Source organism: Astatotilapia calliptera, chromosome 7, assembly GCF_900246225.1.
Source record: "Astatotilapia calliptera chromosome 7, fAstCal1.2, whole genome shotgun sequence".
Taxonomy (NCBI): Eukaryota; Metazoa; Chordata; class Actinopteri; order Cichliformes; family Cichlidae; genus Astatotilapia; species Astatotilapia calliptera.
Window position 1 is genome coordinate 24608431 of NC_039308.1, and position 18966 is coordinate 24627396.

The window sequence follows — 18966 nt, forward strand, 5'->3', positions numbered from 1 at the left end:
ACTTGCGACCTCCTTCGTGTTTCCCTGTATCTACACCTCCTTTCCTTTTTGTATCCCTTCTTCCCTCCTCCCTTTGTCCCGCCGTCCAGGTCAGAAGATGGTCTGTCAGACGTTTCCTGTGCAAGCCGCAGTGCCAGACCACACCTCGTGAAGGGGATTTCTGCAGCTAAAGTCAGTGACGCCCCATAGAAACGCAGAGACACGCACAGTCATGTTTGCACATACAGTCATTTGATAAAGTAAAAACTTCTTATGGAAAATTGTAGCTTTTCTTAAGAATATTTGGACAAGTAGATATCTGATCCGCCTTTAAACAGGACCTTCAGTTAAAGGTATCAGCGTATCAGAACTCATCCACAAGGAAACTATCAACATGTTAGATTCTCCAAGATGTTTGTTAGTTTAGTGGACATTTGAAATCCTCCCACGTTCCTCTGAAATGCCATTCTGGGTTCTGCTTAGGCCTTTCCACAGTGGATCTGCCAACTCTTCTTTTTGGGACATTCCTTGGTGGATTTCCTAATGTGATCTGGATAATTACCCTGTTGAAATGTGCCTGTCTGGTTCAACTTCAGCTTTCAAACAGCACTCTTTGATATGATGCACAATTCATAGTCAAATCTGTAAATGCGCTCTGCCCAGTCAGTTAGGCAATAAAGCAACCCCAAACCATAACATTTTCACCACCATGCTTCATAGTTGATTTGAGGTTCTTCCCCTGAAGAATCGCCTACGGTCTGCATCGAGCTGGTCTAACGTCACTGCGGACAAAACTCTAACATCCATCTGTCCAAAGTACATTATTTAGAAACTCTAGTTTTGCATGTACTACTTACACAGAACCCATCACACCAGTTTCCTCCAGGCGCTTGAATAAGATCATGACAAATATTGAAGATTTCTTTTTGCATTAAATGATGTGCTAAGCCACTTCTGAATACCCTTTTAGTCACTCAAGTCCCTGCAATACTGCATATTAATAATTCTTGCATTCTTTATCTTTTTTATATCTTTACATTTGAGTCTTTATTCATCTCGTTTGCACACTGTGGGCCAAAGATGGAACTCTTATTTTGTCCTGTTTATATGGCAATACTGACTTTGATAGTTCTTACATGGAAACTGTTAATTGCAAATAAATGGGAGATCTTATCACAGTCATAGGTATCCAGAAGCCCCCCCCCCCCCGTGAATCCTTTTGCTATCATACCTAGCTTTTGGCATGATAGCATCACACTCTTCAACGTCAGAAAGAAAAGCAGACTGTAGATGTCAGAAGTTTAAGTAAGAGATCGTAGGGCCTGCAATTTTGACTTACTTTTTCCAAGCACCTTGGAAAACTATACTCAATAAGCAAGAAAACGGATCATTCTGAAAATGACCAAATAATGTCAGTTAAGTGTAATTTCTTTTAAGTATCTTACCTTTTTAAATAGCCACTTCAACAAAGATCACAAGCTAGCTTGTATGAACACATAATTAAAAGGCAACCAAATTTTGGTGGGGTGTATGCAAGGGATTATTTTTTACATGACTGCATTCAGTGTTTCTGTACACAAAGAAAGAATATGATTGTTTTGGGAAATGGGGTCCTACTGTGCTGAAATTGTTGTGTGTAGGATAAAATGTAACTTGTGGGAAAATAATATATATATATATATATATATATATATATATATATACACACACACACACTCAGAGACCGTCAGCAGAAAACTATCCTTTGTTAACTCACTTTGTTTTTGCACCATTAAAAAAAGTGTTTTTTAATCGTACATAAAAACCCCAGGGCCACATCTCTGCTTGTGAGTATGAGAAAGATGTCAAATTTTATGTTACCATTTTTCCCACAGAAGTCACCCACATGGCAGAGGTCAGAGACTCGTCTCATGTTTGGAATGGACCAAATCGCGACTGCTGCTGCCAGTATAGATTTTAAACAGTTGCTATGTGGGCTGAGACAAACTCTGAGGCCTTACAGTAAGTTGTCTTCAAACCGGTCTCCCGCACCACACTGTAGATAAGCTTGGATCCTGGACACCATCCCAGTGATACGTGAGCACGTGTGTGTACATTGGCACAGTCTTACATGTTCCACAGACCAGCGGGCCACTTTCAAAAGGCTTCTCACCTCCTTCCACTCAAGGTCATGAACACGTGCAGCAATAAACACACTTCACCGTGCATCTCTGAAAATTACCCTTCTGGTCTTCTTCCAGTCCAGGTCAGAGGCAGGAAGTGAGCCGAGAGAAAATGAGGAAGCAGCAGCAGCGCTCTCTTGCTTCAGGTAGTGACCCTGAACCCTGACCTTTAACCTCACCTTGAATCACTCTGACAAAACACAGACTTGCAGCTCCTAATAACCTTAAAGTATATATTTTTTTAAAAGTCAGAAATGCTTAAGATGTTAAAACACATTAGTAATATTAACTGAGCATTGAAATAAATTTAAAATAAAAACAGAAAGCTCCTTTATAATTTATCTCTTTATTTTCGGACAACAATAATAACAGTATGTTGCTTTTGTTCACTTTTTTACATTTACAGAAGTGGTGGACTCATGGACTTTGTTCCTTAATCAAACTATTGGACAATGTTTGAGGTACAGCTGCAAAAAAAGAAATGACTGTTCAGGCATGAACCCTGTCCAAATCCAGCATCCTTAATGCTCGTGTTTGCAGGTCAGAAATTCAAACCTTAGAACTATCTTAGAAGTATCAACAGTCACAAGAAGCCTAGCTGTTTTTGGACAGAGCCCACGGCTTTGGAGGGTGACTGATTTTCCAGAGCTGCCTCACCAGTTCCAGAAGAATAACCTGCTGCCATGTTTGGCAGGCTCCAGTTTGCCCTCGATGGTTTGGTTGGGCTCTGGACGAGGTCTAGAGTGGTAGGGGTTCTCTGGCAGGGGCCGCGAGGTTGACACTTTGGTGACCTAAGGAAGAAAAGCAACACACAAACCATAAATTCTCAGACATACACAGTATAAACACACTGAAGACTCACTCAAATATTAATTGACACACTGATGTCAAACATGGCAGTTATTAGGAAACAATAGAGCACATGCTCCGTGCCAATCTCTGACAAGAGATTATGCTTAAACCGCATAATAGGTCCATGCTAAAATGAAACCATACAAAAGTTGTCAACAGCTGAAGCCCTGAACATTTCCTTAGCCTTTCACTGGGCCTTCCATCTCATCCCTTGTCATGATTTATATCCCTGCACCTCTTTGTTTCCCCCAAAATCATCCAGACTGTCCCCTTTGTCCCACCTTCACACCATTTGCCTCCTAACCTTTCTTACAAAAAACAGTTTGCTAATTTAAGTTCCAAAATGAGTAACAAAAATGGAATCTGTTTTAAATATATAAGCAGCCAGAAACTTGGTCCAGATGCACATTAACTCATTCACTGCCATTGACGTCTATAGACGTCAATTACGTTTTCAATGGGAGGGGCTAGAATACAACCTCGGGCAGCTTGTCAGTGAACATCAGACTGCTTGAAATGTATTTTTCACAAAAAGCTCGTTTTCTCCCTTTTTTTGGTCAAAACAGGCATTTTTGGTGGAACCCACCTCTCTTCTACAGCTGATTACTAAAGAACGGAAAATGGTAGAAACAAGCTTTTTTTTTTGGGATGGAAGAAGAGAGTCTGTTCCTCATTTTGGTAGGTTCAGCGTTTATATGATCATAACACACAGTTTTCTGTGGCTCTTCAAAAATGAGTAAAAATGCTCAAAAACCCTGGCAGTGAATGAGTTAAACAAGAACATTTTTCACAGTTTTACAAAGTCACATTTTTGTTCTTTTCTTTGCCGGCTCACATGTTTGAGTCGGTGCACAATATCTCTGTCTAACAAATGAAAGACAGCCAGAAAGTTGATTACAACCATTCAAACGCTCCCAGGTTTTTGGGTTGTTGTTTTTTTTTTTTTTGCAGAAGTCCTTTTAAAAGACTACATAAATAAATGTCTAATAATCTATTGTTGGCATCGCTTTTTGGCTCCGTTTTGATTGCTGATACCTAAATTAGTGATTGCCAGTGTTATACAAGCCCCTTAAAAATGCTGGTTTTATGGAAAGAGAAAAAAACAAAGCAGCATAAAACTATTTGCCTGCTCAGAACTGTAGCTGAATGAGACTGCATAAGATGCAATCATACATACCCCACAATCAACATGAATAGAGCCCATCAACCGAGCTACAGTACTCACACTGCAAATGCACAAGTTAATCCCTCACCAGTCTCACCTTAGACAGATCTCCCAAGTCAGGTCTCTCCCATCCCAGTTTCTCAAGGACGCAGCTGTCGAAAGCGTGCTGCTGTTTACGGCAGTGACGGAGTTCTGCCAAGTTTGAGTAATCCAGGCAGGTCCAGTACTCCGTGAAGGACTCGGCACAGTTCCCCTTGATTTGCCTAAAAGGCACAGTGCAGACAGACACACATCATAACATGCAGAAGCAGGATTAATCTTCATACAGACTGAATCTGCAACGCATGAAGTGGAAATCTTTCTCTTAAAATATAATTCATTTTTATCCATCATCCATTATTGAAACATTAAAACCACAAAGATGAAATTCATAATATTGACTGTATTGTTTAAATGCGGTGTTCTCTGGGAAATGATCCCAGCATTCATGTGACTAGCACTTTGACGCACACCACCCATGTCGCAGACAGACACCAACACACCCACTGCTAACACCTTCACCCTCCAAAAAGTGAAAGCACTCCCCGACAGCAGTGGCCTCCACCCTGCGGAAATGTGCCCTGTCAGAGTGCAAAAGTGGCCTAAGTCACTGGCCTGACCTCCAGAGTTCCTAGATCCCAATCTGGGAAGTTTGGAGGAAGCAAACTAAGTCAGATGCACAGAAGCTCCTCTCCACATCCTACAGGACACCATCCAGAGATCCCATCAATCCAGCGACCACTGAGAGATGTTTTGGTGGGTGATAAGGGGTACCTACACAATATTAGGCAGGTAATTTTGATGTTTTGATGCCTAGTTGTATGATACTGGTGCTGACACCAGTCAGCTGACACCAATCAGCACCAGTATCCCACCAGTCAGTGGGATTTTCAAAAGAATGCATATCATAGGAGTCAATAATTCAAGAATGTAAAGGACAGAGCTGCTCAAATTTAAGAAACCAAATGTATTTAAGAACTTATATCAGCGTATGGTTACTCTGCTTGTGAGCAGTCACTTGTTGATTGAATCTGATTGCTATGGGCTGGTTTTCTATAACAAGAACACCTAAAGGTGGCTGGCAGTTGCCAGAAACACCAGAGAATCAAAACAGGCCCCTGGTGCAATTACAACTTTTCTCAAATCTATCTTCATTATCATAATTGCAGGTTTTTCTCTCACAAAAGCACCTCAGTTGCTGCACAGGCGTCACAACATAACCAAAGCTCAGAATAAAACTTTTCAGTAAACACAGACACTGCACTTAAGAGTGAAAAAGGCCAGACCACAAAGTTTTATGGACACAATACGCTTCATGGGTAATTTTCTTATTCATGTTCTAAATCGGCCACTTTTTCTACTAAAGAGAGGGAAAATTACTGGAGTGTTTTCTACATCACACTTAATGAGCTCAAGTTGATGATTTATTCTTATGTTTTTGGATAATTTAGAGAAGAGGCTGAGTAACTCAGAACAGAGAAATGACAATCTGGAACTGATTTTTATAAAGTCAAAATCAATATACTGATCAATAAGTAAAGAGAACATGATAAATAAAAAGCTTTGTGGAAACAAATAGTGACTCAACAGGACAAATGATGCAAAAGTGCAAGCGGCTGTGTGATTATCACACATTACACAATGGAAAATAACTCTTCAACGTATGCGGCAACAACCCTAAAGTTGAAGTAACTGAAATTTTGATGAAATATCTATTGAGGCTCATACTGATCTCATTAAAAAATGTCACTGCATAAATCAACCAGCAAAATACAACAAGATTTAAAGGTTTCTTCCCATAACTTAGTGCACAAGTTGAGCACTCATCCTCCCCCATCTTACATTAGGATGTACTTTGGATAATTGTCACACTGAACCACCGACCTTCTGATCAGTAGATGACCAGCCTTACAGGGAGTGCAGAATTATTAGGCAAATGAGTATTTTGTCCACATCATCCTCTTCATGCATGTTGTCTTACTCCAAGCTGTATAGTCTTGAAAGCCTACTACCAATTAAGCATATTAGGTGATGTGCATCTCTGTAATGAGAAGGGGTGTGGTCTAATGACATCAACACCCTATATCAGGTGTGCATAATTATTAGGCAACGTCCTTTCCTTTGGCAAAATGGGTCAAAAGAAGGACTTGACAGGCTCAGAAAAGTCAAAAATAGTGAGATATCTTGCAGAGGGATGCAGCAGTCTCAAAATTGCAAAGCTTCTGAAGCGTGATCATCGAACAATCAAGCGTTTCATTCAAAATAGTCAGCAGGGTCGCAAGAAGCATGTGGAAAAACCAAGGTGCAAAATAACTGCCCATGAACTGAGAAAAGTCAAGCGTGCAGCTGCCAACATGCCACTTGCCACCAGTTTGGCCATATTTCAGAGCTGCAACATCACTGGAGTGCCCAAAAGCACAAGGTGTGCAATACTCAGAGACATGGCCAAGGTAAGAAAGGATGAAAGACGACCACCACTGAACAAGACACACAAGCTGAAACGTCAAGACTGGGCCAAGAAATATCTCAAGACTGGTTTTTCTAAGGTTTTATGGACTGATGAAATGAGAGTGAGTCTTGATGGGCCAGATGGATGGGCCCCTGGCTGGATTGGTAAAGGGAAGAGAGCTCCAGTCCGACTCAGACGCGAGCAAGGTGGAGGTGGAGTACTGGTTTGGGCTGGTATCATCAAAGATGAGCTTGTGGGGCCTTTTCGGGTTGAGGATGGAGTCAAGCTCAACTCCCAGTCCTACTGCCAGTTTCTGGAAGACACCTTCTTCAAGCAGTGGTACAGGAAGAAGTCTGCATCCTTCAAGAAAAACATGATTTTCATGCAGGACAATGCTCCATCACACGCGTCCAAGTACTCCACAGCGTGGCTGGCAAGAAAGGGTATAAAAGAAGAAAAACTAATGACATGGCCACCTTGTTCACCTGATCTGAACCCCATTGAGAACCTGTGGTCCATCATCAAATGTGAGATTTACAAGGAGGGAAAACAGTACACCTCTCTGAACAGTGTCTGGGAGGCTGTGGTTGCTGCTGCACGCAATGTTGATGGTGAACAGATCAAAACACTGACAGAATCCATGGATGGCAGGCTTTTGAGTGTCCTTGCAAAGAAAGGTGGATATATTGGTCGCCGATTTGTTTTTGAATGTCAGAAATGTATATTTGTGAATGTGGAGATGTTATATTGGTTTCACTGGTAAAAATAAATAATTGAAATGGGTATATATTTGTTTTTTGTTGAGTTGCCTAATAATTATGCACAGTAATAGTCACCTGCACACACAGATATCCCCCTAAAATAGCTAAAACTAAAAACAAACTAAAAACTACTTCCAAAAACATTCAGCTTTGATATTAATGAGTTTTTTGGGTTCATTGAGAACATGGTTGTTGTTCAATAATAAAATTATTCCTCAAAAATACAACTTGCCTAATAATTCTGCACTACCTGTAGTTCCTGAGCCTGGGTGATGTCATGATCGAGATGCTGAATCACCCAGTAATAGTAATGTTTCACATACTTTAAATTAGCCATTGCAAACATTTTAGGCAAAACTGATTTCGCAACAGCAGTGCACACAGTCTCAAACCAAATGGTAGCATGGATTTCAGGATGACATACTTTGGATTTTATCATTACAATCTTTTTAATTAATTAATTAATTTGTTTAACTGATCTCATGCTGCTCTTTTAGCTGCTTTAATACACTGGCAGCATCTCCTCCTTTTGTGTCTGGAAAACACAAATATATTGTTTGCATATTGATTTTTGTATACCACTTATCGTCCCTTGGTCCTTGGATAACACCCATATAAATTTTTATGTGATATAAAAAATGTCATATCACTATATCATTGCTATAGCAACGCCATAAATTTATGTTCCCTAGTGCACAACAACAGGATCAGCACGGCCGTGTCTGAAAGCCAAGCATCAGCCTCCCATGATGAGTACCTAAAAGGCAGCTACCTCAACAAACTCCAACAGTTCTTTCCTGTTCCTGCTAAAGGTGGAAATTAACACATTTATTCGGACTGGGTTGTTTGATACCAGGCTGCGAGAGTTGAGGCTCGGGTGTGAAATTTATGGTTTTCAGGGATTTTATTGTTAGCTTGGTTTCCCTGGGTCTTTTCTCGTGTTGTAGTTGTGTGTCTTGTTTTGAAAGATATATTTACCCGTTACCATAGCGACCAGAGAGCATAAAGGGGCAGAGAGGAGGGTGTTACTCTCAATGTTGTTGGTGCATTTCAGGAGGACGCTGCTAATAAAGTTACACAATTACACAGTGAATTCGCTTATTATTAATAAATTTACAAAATACCACAGTTTTTGTCTTGGTCGTATCATTTTATTTTGTTGTATTCATCCACGGCACCTTAAAGGCTGGTCCGTGAAAATATTGTCTTACATTAAACCGGTCCATGGTGCAAAAAAGGTTGGGGACCGCTGTATTAGGTGATAGTACCAGGTACATGGTACTTTTTTAGTACCTACTCAATCGAGGTTCAAAGCAATCAGAAAATGTGACGTTGTCAGACTGCATGTCACCGATTGGCTAGTCAGTAGCATCACTTGATAAATAATGAGAGTGTCTCCTTCACAAAAATCAAAACCACCATTTTTGCAAACCAGCAACAAGGGAACTAACACTGACTAACACTAACAGAACTAACACTGTGGTCCCCGATTCTGACAAAAAGCCACTGACTGCACTGCAGGTATAACATCACCTCAATGTTGTAGCATTCATGTTGCATACAAATGATGTCACGGGACGTTGAGCCGTGTTAATATAACAACCCCACGTACACATTAGGTAGTACTCGACTGTAATGGAAAATGACTTGTCGCATTGAGACGAGTAGGTAATAATGGAAAAAATGCTTACTTCTCTAGAATCTAGTTGCTCTTCTCCATCCTTGATGTTACATGGAAACCTGATTATCACCACCTTTTTCTTCCCTTGCACTACTTTTAAGTCACATATTCAACTTTACCATGACGTTTACTCAGTTATGTTAATAATTTATTTTAACCAAAAGTCAAAAGATTGAAAACCTTATTAGCAGTAGAAGACACAGAATATGAAACTTCCCAACTCTGCAGTCTTCAACAACTTTGAACTATGAAGGCACAACTGCCCAAGAGCAGCATTGGAAACCTCAGAACACATTCTCTTACCCACATGCCCATCACCAAGAAATGCAAAAGTATCTGACCAGAGTTTCACATGGACTCCCACAGTCTGCACTTTCAGCTGGCTCCAAAGTCAAGCCACATTTTCAATCACTCTCTGACCACAAGCACACTGTTCACTTTTGCAGATGACAACAATGCAGCAGCCCTCAGCTCTAAAAATATAATTACTCTGCCTAATCACCGGAGTATCGCCTTTCTGTCAAATATCATGACAACGTCAAGCCAAGGCATAAGGAAAAATGTTATTCTCGCAGAAATGACAAAGCCCATCCTTTCACCATTCAGACTGCTCAGACAATACGTCTAAGACCTCATCAATCCAGTCCTGTTTGTATATAGTCTCCTGCTTTCAGTGTTCACTTTCAGATATTGTGTCCATTCATACCAGAACTATATGGCACCAAACTACTACCTGAAGAAGTTGAGTGCACACTCATTGACCTTTCTCCCTTCCTCTAGGCACTTCCGGGGATCCTTCTCCTCCCAACGGCAGAGCATGAACTCTTTGTTGGGTTTGTCACATTGGGAGCCATAATGGTGGGCAGCAGCCTTCAGTACCGAAGAGGACACTTTTATCTGCACAGAAAGCAACACATGGAAGACAATTAGAATGAAAAAGGAACATAACTACAAGAGACACTAACAAATAACAATTATGCAATTGGTGTTTTCATGAGACACACTTTAGTTCACTTCAATTTTATGTATATAGCACCAACTCAACAAGAGTGTATATTAAGGTAGCACTTAGTACTAGTTTTATTTTGGTATATCAACAAGAAACATAAGACAGACCACAGTGAAGCCAAAGTTTATTTGCAATGTCTCTCTCTAGATGGGCTGTGTTTAAAAAAACACAAACAAAAGCCTGGATGCAGTTCCCAGTAGGAATTGTAAATGAACCTTGTATTGATCAGTTAATAAAGAAAAAACAGCATGATGTGACATAAAGAAAGAGCTGTGTTGCTACTTTAATATTCCCATTACAACTGCCTTGTAGTGATCACTACTAATGTGATTTAATTTATAGCTGCTATATTCATTATTATCTCATGAAGAGCAGGCACGCTCAACATATTAAGAGCTTCTGCTGTGAAAACATGTCCTTGAGCATCTGAACTGTTGACTGTTTATTTTTGTCCAATAAGAAACACAACCTATACAATAAATAAATACATTATGAAGCAAAACTCTACACAGAAGTACAAATTCTAACATGAGAATGACCACTTTAGCCCACAAATTCTGGCTTTTTTAAAATCTGAATATTTTACTAGGACTGCCCCCATGGTAAAATTGCGGCCTGGTCAGTGTTATAATAAAACTTTAGCTATAGCCAACACATGCATCTACTTGTTTTGCATTTCCATTTTATCAAAGGAAAACATTTGCTTATTTATTTCTGAACTTTTTTTAATCTCCTCGTCACCCTACACATGTAAACATTTAGCCAGCACAAAATTAATGTGAGAAAAAACAAAAAACAAAACAAAAACAGACATCAACCACTGTTTGCCATTGATGCCATTTGACACATTATGAAATGTAATGATTTGTTTTATTTTTGAAAAATAATGCAAATAATGTTTAAGGTGAAATCAAATGTTCACAAATGAAACAGGAGTGTAAACATTATTTGTGACAGTTTCAGGATTTAAATATACAAAAAGCTAAAGTAAAAGAAAAAACTGAGATTAAATAATAATATCTCTGTTGCTGGTGTTGAATTATGTAGTAAAAATGACATTATTAAACGCTATTTACATTTAAATGATTTATATTATCTACAACAATATTTCTGAGGGCTACATAAGTTAATGATATAGCTGTTTTCTTTGTGTCTTCTCTTTTGGAGGGTAAGGCAGCTTTAACAATATGAATGCAGGTCAGATATATACAAGCATTGCTTCTATCTGACCCTGTTCAGCCATTACTTCCAATATAAGTGAATTTACTATCTGTATCAAATATCAATATCAAAATCTTTCAACAAGGTAAACATGTTGGTGCATTTCTACAACATATAAATATATCTGTGTATATATACACTATATTCTTCTCTTCATGTTCTCTTTAAAATATCTGCAGGGGTCTTGCCAGGTATTTAACAAAAGTCATACTGTACTTAAAGAAAGTTTGTCTCACAAGCTGAAAGAGTATGCTTTAGCAAAAGCTTGATCAAGTGCTAGGATGTTAGGACAGATCTAATTTAATGGTGCAGGCTCGTTTATTATATCCACGGTGCTATTATTGTTGGACAGGCACAGGCTGCTGCTGCTGACAGCTATCACCTGACTTCCAAGGACAAGTTCAATATGTCAAATAGCACTGCTACAACAGACTGGTATAAGAACCGAATGGAATCGAAAGCTCCTTTCACCCTGACAGGTATAACCAAATGTACATTCTGAATGCACATTTGCTAAACTTAAAAGACTCAAGACGTTAACGCCATATATTGTTGTCAAAAATAGTTATAAAGGCGCCCGAAATATTTAACACCTTCCTGTGCTATAGTAAATATTCACTCACGTGTGTATAGCATTCATCAATATAATATAACTATCTTAGCAAGTAAAGCTAGTGGCTTAAAGTTTACAACTTTTCAAATGAACCGTGCAGCAGCTATCCCTTCAGCTAGCTACTTAGCTGGCTTGTCCCGTCTTCTTCATTCATGCTAAACAATAATGGCTGCTCACCTCGTCCACCTTCATCTCCTGCAGGGTGGGGACTTCCAGCTTTGTGGGCATGACTGCGTAGATGTGCAGTTAAAGAAATCAAGAAGCTCAAATACCGCTGGTGAAAAACATTCAAGGTCCTCGTCAGACGTGCGAGCGACGAGGCCGTAAAGAAGGTCAGTTAACTTCCCCTGCTACTGTCAGCTAGTGGCCGCGCTCTGATGACGCAATTCACAGAGCGACGCGGAGCCGCATGCGCACTGTCAAAAGACTTTTGAGAAAATAAAATTGGATTGACATTTATCATATTTTATTTAAAAATGAATAAATCCAACAAACTATGAAAAAAACATTTTTTTTAAGATGAGTAGAAACCAATAACTTGTTCAACAGTCGTATTGTTGCGTCATTGCCATGGTAACGGTATACCGCTTCACTGCTGTTTTCAGTTTTTTTTATTGTTTTTAGATCGACTTTGCATGCTTTTTCCACCCTACATAGAAAGCAGGACATTGTGTTAATGGAGCATATCGGAAGCAGTTACAATGGGGCAACAAAATTTGGCAGGTAGTTTGGCCGTTGTTGTGAAAAAGAGCCACAGACACAGTGTTTGCATGTGTGCGTGTGTTTGTGTGTGCTCGTATACTCAAACACAGTTCATAAAACAGTGTGTTTTTTCTCTGCTTCAGGATGGAAGGTGAAGGAGAGTACACCTTCCCTACAAATACAAGATATGTGGGAGAGATGAAAGATGGAATGTTCCATGGCAAAGGAGTGCTGTACTTTCCAAATGGAAGTAAATATGAGAGTACCTGGGAAAACGGCATAGCCAAACAGGTGAACAGTTTTGTATGCGTGTCCATCCCTTCATGTCAGACTGTCTGCAGCCACATGCATAACTGTGTGTGTTTCACATTGGTTATAGCTGATATTATCTGATATTACATCTGGTCCCTTTTAGTAATCACTCACAGTTATTATCGTAGTAATTAGGTTTGCCTTTTTTCGGTAGGATCTTTAGCCTCTCCTGCTCTAAAGTAAACTTTCATGAACCTCACTGCAATAGCAATCACTACAATTATTATCATCACTGCTGTTGCGGTTCATTTGAAATGATAGTAGCTCTTACCCATGACAAACCTTGGCCCAGACAACCCAGCACCTGCTTTTAGTGCCAGTGAAAGACCTGCAACTTACCTCCATGCAGAACAAATCTAAACAATTCAATAAACCCAGAAGTTTCCTCCAATTTTTGCCTTTTCTATGCGATCCTTTTGTAATACCAATTAGCTTTTTTAAAAGAACTGGCAAATGTAATAAAAAAAATAAAAGAAAAATAAGAAGAGCACAGATTACAGGCGCTCAGGATCTTTATTCACAGCCTTAGTTAGAGTTGTGCAGGTGCTGAAACTGCTTCTGGCAGTGGAGAATGAGCAGGCCTGGAGGTTCCAAGGAGCAAAGGTATGAGGTTGGAGCCCAGAGAGGCTATATGTCAGAAATGTGGCTGGCTGGCACACAAAAAGAGCTCTAGAGCACAGAGAGTCATGGGAGCAAAAACTAAGCAAAGATTGTGAGTAAGCATGACACACTTCCACTCAGTCAGACAGTGGCTGCATGATTTGGTCTTAATACATAAGGAGCAGGCTTGAAAACCAGGGATCCAGGAGAAACCAGTGAGCAGCCATGCTCCTGGGAAGACCTTACAGCATTATGACCCATATATATGCTGTATAGTTAACAGCATTAATCGAAGCTGCTGCTCCTGGATCCCTATCAGCTCACTGACATGAGATAATGGTGCACTTCAATGGAGCAGATTTATTGGTTACACACCTAGTGCAGGTTTCAGAGATGTACTCTGAATATGACTTAGACTAAATGTCAAGGTCTTAGCTGTTTTTTGTTTTGGGGATATTGAATTCCTTGTGAATATATTTGAGTTTGGGCTTCTGTGGAGGTTTATTGTTATTTCAGGTGTTTCCCGTTATGATCTCTGTGTTGGATTTCTGGATTCCTGTTTTGATTTCTTTATTGTAGTAGATTGAGAGCTTTATCTTAGGTGACATTCCTGTTTGACTTTACAGTTATCCTTTTCGGATCCTTGTCCTTATTGTCCTTACTTGTATCCAATTACTTTTTTCAAGTAATGAGTAGAGTAAGGGATTACTATTGCAAAACAGTAATTAGATTACTGTTACTTTCCCATAAGCACGCTACGATACTGCGTTGCTAAACCGTGATTTTGTTTGTGAGAGTGTCTCATGACAATGTCTTACAAGTGTGCGACATCTGTGGCAGCAACAGACGTGGATCGTAGATCAACAATGGATAGTATGGAGTGAGAGAGCACGACCATGTAGCGTTTAAAGCTTGGAAGTACTTAAATTACTTCAAGTTTTATTCTGCAAAAAGTGACAAAAACATAAACTCCACTGTAAACTCTGCATAGGAGGAAAACTTCTTTCTACAGCAAAAAATTAAACTTCAAATCCGAGCAATTATCTAGGACACTGCCATGAATGTGAAATTCACAGAGAAAGCCCCGGATCCCCCCGCTGACATGACAGTTGCGGCACCTGGCAAACCCCTGACAGCCCCATTTCTGCTAAAAAAGTGAAAATAGATTTAAGAACGGCAGGACTTAGTGCTGCTGGATCGTTTATTTTATTTATTTTTTGCTGTTTTACTTGCATCTATTTGAAAGAGTGAGTGTAAACACAAAATTATTTTATATGCTGGAATATGCAGAAAATAGGTTTTGTTACGACTCCTTCTGCTAGGCGGCAGGGGCAGTCTCACTTCCTCCAAGGCCCAGGGCCGTAACAGTTTAAATGTTAAACAAATTTCTTCAAAGTCAAAGACTGTTGCATATAATTTATTTTTTGCAAGATGCGATGTGCATAAAGTTAAAAGATTTAAAACTAATAAAACAAGTTTTAAAAAGAGTATTTTTTATTTGATTACAGGTCTATTGCTTTATTATGTATTCAGGTTGTGTATCATGTTTTTTAAAAGTAACTAATAAAGTAACTAATTACTTTTGAAAAGAGGAAATCAGTAAAGGAACGGGATTACTTTCTTGGAGAAGTAATCAGTAATTAGTAACTAATTACTATTTTCAAGTAACTTGACCAACACTGCTTATGAATGGCTTAAAATATTTTTTCAAGTGGCTCAAAAAGCTTCAGTCGAGTCATGCAGAATGTAAACAACTAAATAAATAACTATACATAATAAATGCCAGGGAAGTCTGTTTATGTTATGTGTGTCTGAAAGGGAAAAAATATCCGCTGATATGTTGCAATACCAGATTTGTAAATAGCCAAATATCAGTATTAATATTGGTCTTGAAAATATCACTATAACAGTTGAACTCTAGTTAAACTCTAATTAAAACTATCCAGAGTATCTAACTCTACTTATGCACTGAAAGAAAATGTGTGTATTTTTTGGAAGATTTTGACAGTTATAAGGATATTTTTATTGGGAAAAATTAGGAAAGCATGGAAGAACAATGAAAAAATATAGATATATAGCTAAAAATGACTGGAAAGTGTAATGCTGTAAAAAACAAACTAAAAAAAACAGGCGGCCGTCTGCCGCCATCTGCTGTGACTGGTTGGGGGGGGGGGATGAGGGAGAAAAGAGGCAGAACAACAAACAGCGTCTTTCTTGTATCATCCCTTGAGGATAAATAAAGTTCACCCCAAATACCAAAAGGCATATTTTTCCACTTTCTCTTTGAGATATGTATCTGTGCAGACAGCTTTGGTTTTATCTGCTGAGGTTTGGAGATATTCATCACTGAGAGCTCTGCGTCAATCGAAAGACAATGGAGGGAAATTTAAATTCTTCTGGGTTCTCAGAGAACTCAAAACTGACATTTGAAAACCGCAGCTTCAACTTATCTTTCCAGAAACCATGCCTGGGGTATGCAGAATAACCCAGACCCAGACCTTACATGCAGCAAAGTTTGCTGGAATATTCCGTACGATAACTGTCATCAGTGAGATCTGTGCATTATCTTGGGTTTTTCACTGATTTGAGGAGCACACGTTACATTTCTTTCACTAACAGTGCACTGGAATTGGGGAGGATACAGATATTACAGCTTTGGTAAAGAAAACCCTCACTTTCCACTTGTAAGATATCACTGATAGGTGGTTTTTATTAAGCAGACTTAATTATAAGGATACTTCACAGGTCTGTGTGTGCTTCCACACCAGGGGACATTTACCTTTGCAGACGGACTGCAGTACCAGGAGAAGGACTGGAGCTACTGCAATGGTTATGACAGACGCTTCTACACGGAGAGGTGCAATGGCCTCAGACCTGCAGGTTGGATCTTATTTTCTAGACCACTCCTAAACAAACACACAAGGAATGATGAGCATATAGTGTACAAGCCAAGTCTCTGTATTGTTTGGCTGAAAGCTTCCTCTCAGTGCTGGATAATTTGTAAACTATGAGTTTTATCTGAACAGCTCTTTCTATTTCGGTCCCTGTTTTTACCTAGCAAAGTTATGCAGGCAGTTCTGTCATCCTGCTTCATGAGCCAGAGTCTGTGTTCATCACTGGCCTGACAAATAGATGGTTTTACCTCTAAGTCATTCCTCAGTCAAATCATAATAATTCCATCTATTCATACAGGAAAATCTCAGATAACAGATTTACATCCTCCACGAGCCATTCCTGATGGATGTTATGACTGTGGAGATGGTTTCTATAACCCCAGCACCAGAGTGGTCACAGCCTACACCGGCAGGTTTCTCAGGAGCGCAGGTGAGAGCAAAGCTCGCTAACCATTAGGAGAGGTGTGCTCATTCATATTAATTTTTTGTTATATACTAGTGGATACTTTGTAGCTTGTACCCCTGATCCACACAAGAAGCAGAATTATCTGTATTTTCACAACAAAATCCTCCTCTTTCACTGCTTACCCCACTGCGGTTTTGTGCACATTTTTCCACTTGTTTTGTTGCCAAACTGGCTCTGTCCACTGCTGAGCAATATCCAGGCACCGTGGCCTGTTGCGCCAAGGTAAATTAGAAAGATTAAAGGCAAGCTCAAACACAAAATTTCCATTTCAAATTATGTACACAAAGTGTTACGTCCAGTAAAGCACCTGTCAGTGATGGATTGCTTTATGTTAAAATATATTTATTCAGTAACCTAATAAAGTATGTCCATTTGTTTCTACGACTGACCATAGCTAGAAACAATATTAATTCCAGTAATCATGTAATTAATTTAACCTTAGCTTCAAATTTACCGCATGTGTATGTACAGCAAATATAAGTTTTGCACCTATGTTTAAACTAATGCTTGGATCATAGAAGAAAGCAAATATTTCCTCACAATATGGTTCTGTGTGACTGAGAACACGCGTTGCTGAATTCAAACAGGAGGGAATCAAGTAAAAAACAAGGCTGAGAGGTTAAATGATTGATTGATTGATTGATTGATTGATTGATTGATTGATTGATTGATTGATTGATTGATTGATTGATTGATTGATTGATTGATTTGGCGTGAGGTACACAGGTGAGGAGTCTCTGGTGATCGGGTTTTACTGTAACATAATATTTAAGAGGCTACTGATGGAATGAGCTGTGCACAAATATTCCCTGATGGAGGGAGCGGTGGAGCAGGGCTGAAGAGTGATGCTAAAGAATCTGGACGGATGTGATGAACTTAGTTGGAAGGACAACAACCGTGAACACTGGTGGTGATGTAAAGCGCGAGGCGAAGAAAAGGGTTGCACTAATCGGATGCTGAAATGACCGCTGACAGGAGCAGAAGACTGTTTCAAGACTATCGCGGTGCATCCAGGTGGGAGGTGGGCAATTGTGTGAAAAATATCATATGACACCAGTTGAATTTCACAAACAAGACTTTTCTGATACTACTGCACAAGCTTGATTGATTAAAAAAAAGTAAAAAGTAGGGTATGGGGTGTAGGTGAATTTTTTCACTTTTGAAATGGGCTGTTCTAGACGTTCGAGAGCTGCTGATGAGACATGGTGAGAGAGAGAATGTAAATTGCATTAGTCTTTCTGATTGAACTTTTGCTAAACTTCATTAAACTCTATTGAAGCTACTTTTAAACATAGTAAATCCTCAGTTCCTCTTTCAGAGTTTCATACGTTCTGTTCTGTGCATCTGCCTGCACAGTATGTCTGTCAGCGAGATTACACAAATAGTTCAGGCAAGCGAGACATGGTGGAAAGGTGGATCTGATCAAAGGAAAAATCCACGAGTGACTCACTTTAAAAACGTGAGTTATGGCAATGGCATCAGTGAAGGATTTGCTTTACTAGAGCGCTTTTAGGACCCTTTTTCTTTCATCATATTTAATAACTACAACTCTCAAAGTATACAGTGTGGCCATATGGAAAGGTCTTGATAAGACTGAACCCATGGAGTGACATTAATGGATTATCCTTGCATTATCTGATTGCAGATCACTGTTGCATTTCATCTGATAGGCAAGCCTCTATAGGCTACAGCAGTAATTTTTTTTTCTCTTTTGTTATTTGTCAAAAGTGGAAAATTGAAGACACATTTTTCCACTGAACGAGTGCCCAGACTGGAAGTCTTGATTCGAAGTGAACGCAGTCTGTCGGGTGTCCCAAATTCTGACATCCTCTGTTTGTCGTGTCTCCCTGCCATGATTTTTCATTACTAGAAAATGTAAGACGTATAGTCAGTGTCATGTTTCTAGGGCTGACAACATCAGGCTGTCGTCAGGTGGCTTCCCAGTCGATCCAACAATCTGATCTGGATAAATATCTCAGCTCCCACATAGATAGCTGTGCACTTTATTCAGGCCTTAGTAGGCCTCATGCCTGTGGGGTTTGCAGTCCTTTCTCTGAACAT

The 18966-nt window shown here is 39.5% G+C and overlaps 2 protein-coding genes across 3 annotated transcripts in view; one reads left to right on the forward strand and one right to left on the reverse strand.

Moving 5' to 3' along the window:
- Positions 1-2471: 2471 nt before the first annotated feature.
- Positions 2472-12332, reverse strand: ndufa8 (NADH:ubiquinone oxidoreductase subunit A8). Its single transcript, XM_026174016.1, has 4 exons — positions 12109-12332; positions 9822-9985; positions 4256-4421; positions 2472-2932 (listed from the first exon to the last, which is right to left on the reverse strand). Exons 1-4 carry the CDS (start codon positions 12157-12159, stop codon positions 2795-2797), a joined length of 519 nt encoding a protein of 172 aa, XP_026029801.1. The 5' UTR covers positions 12160-12332; the 3' UTR covers positions 2472-2794.
- Positions 12333-12436: 104 nt separating this feature from the next.
- The window catches only part of morn5 (MORN repeat containing 5), a 39418-nt gene continuing 32888 nt past the window's right edge, over positions 12437-18966 (forward strand). Inside the window, exons 1-4 of one of the 2 annotated variants that reach the window (XM_026174031.1) lie at positions 12437-12654; positions 12777-12924; positions 16314-16425; positions 16738-16869. In XM_026174031.1, the coding sequence (XP_026029816.1) occupies positions 12608-12654; positions 12777-12924; positions 16314-16425; positions 16738-16869 (439 nt within the window). In that variant the 5' untranslated portion in view covers positions 12437-12607. The remainder of the gene's footprint in view (positions 12655-12776; positions 12925-16313; positions 16426-16737; positions 16870-18966) is intronic. The other variant, XM_026174032.1, reaches the window with a different exon arrangement.

Bases quoted from the DNA above. Each gene is read 5' to 3' on its own strand.
- ndufa8 (XM_026174016.1), bottom strand. From the start codon at position 12,159: ATGCCCACAAAGCTGGAAGTCCCCACCCTGCAGGAGATGAAGGTGGAC. The intron at 4,422-9,821 runs GTAGTAGTTTGG...TGTGCCTTTTAG, and splicing joins TGTGCACTCAACTTCTTCAG to GCAAATCAAGGGGAACTGTG. The intron at 2,933-4,255 runs GTGAGACTGGTG...TTTCTTCCTTAG, and splicing joins ACTTGGGAGATCTGTCTAAG to GTCACCAAAGTGTCAACCTC.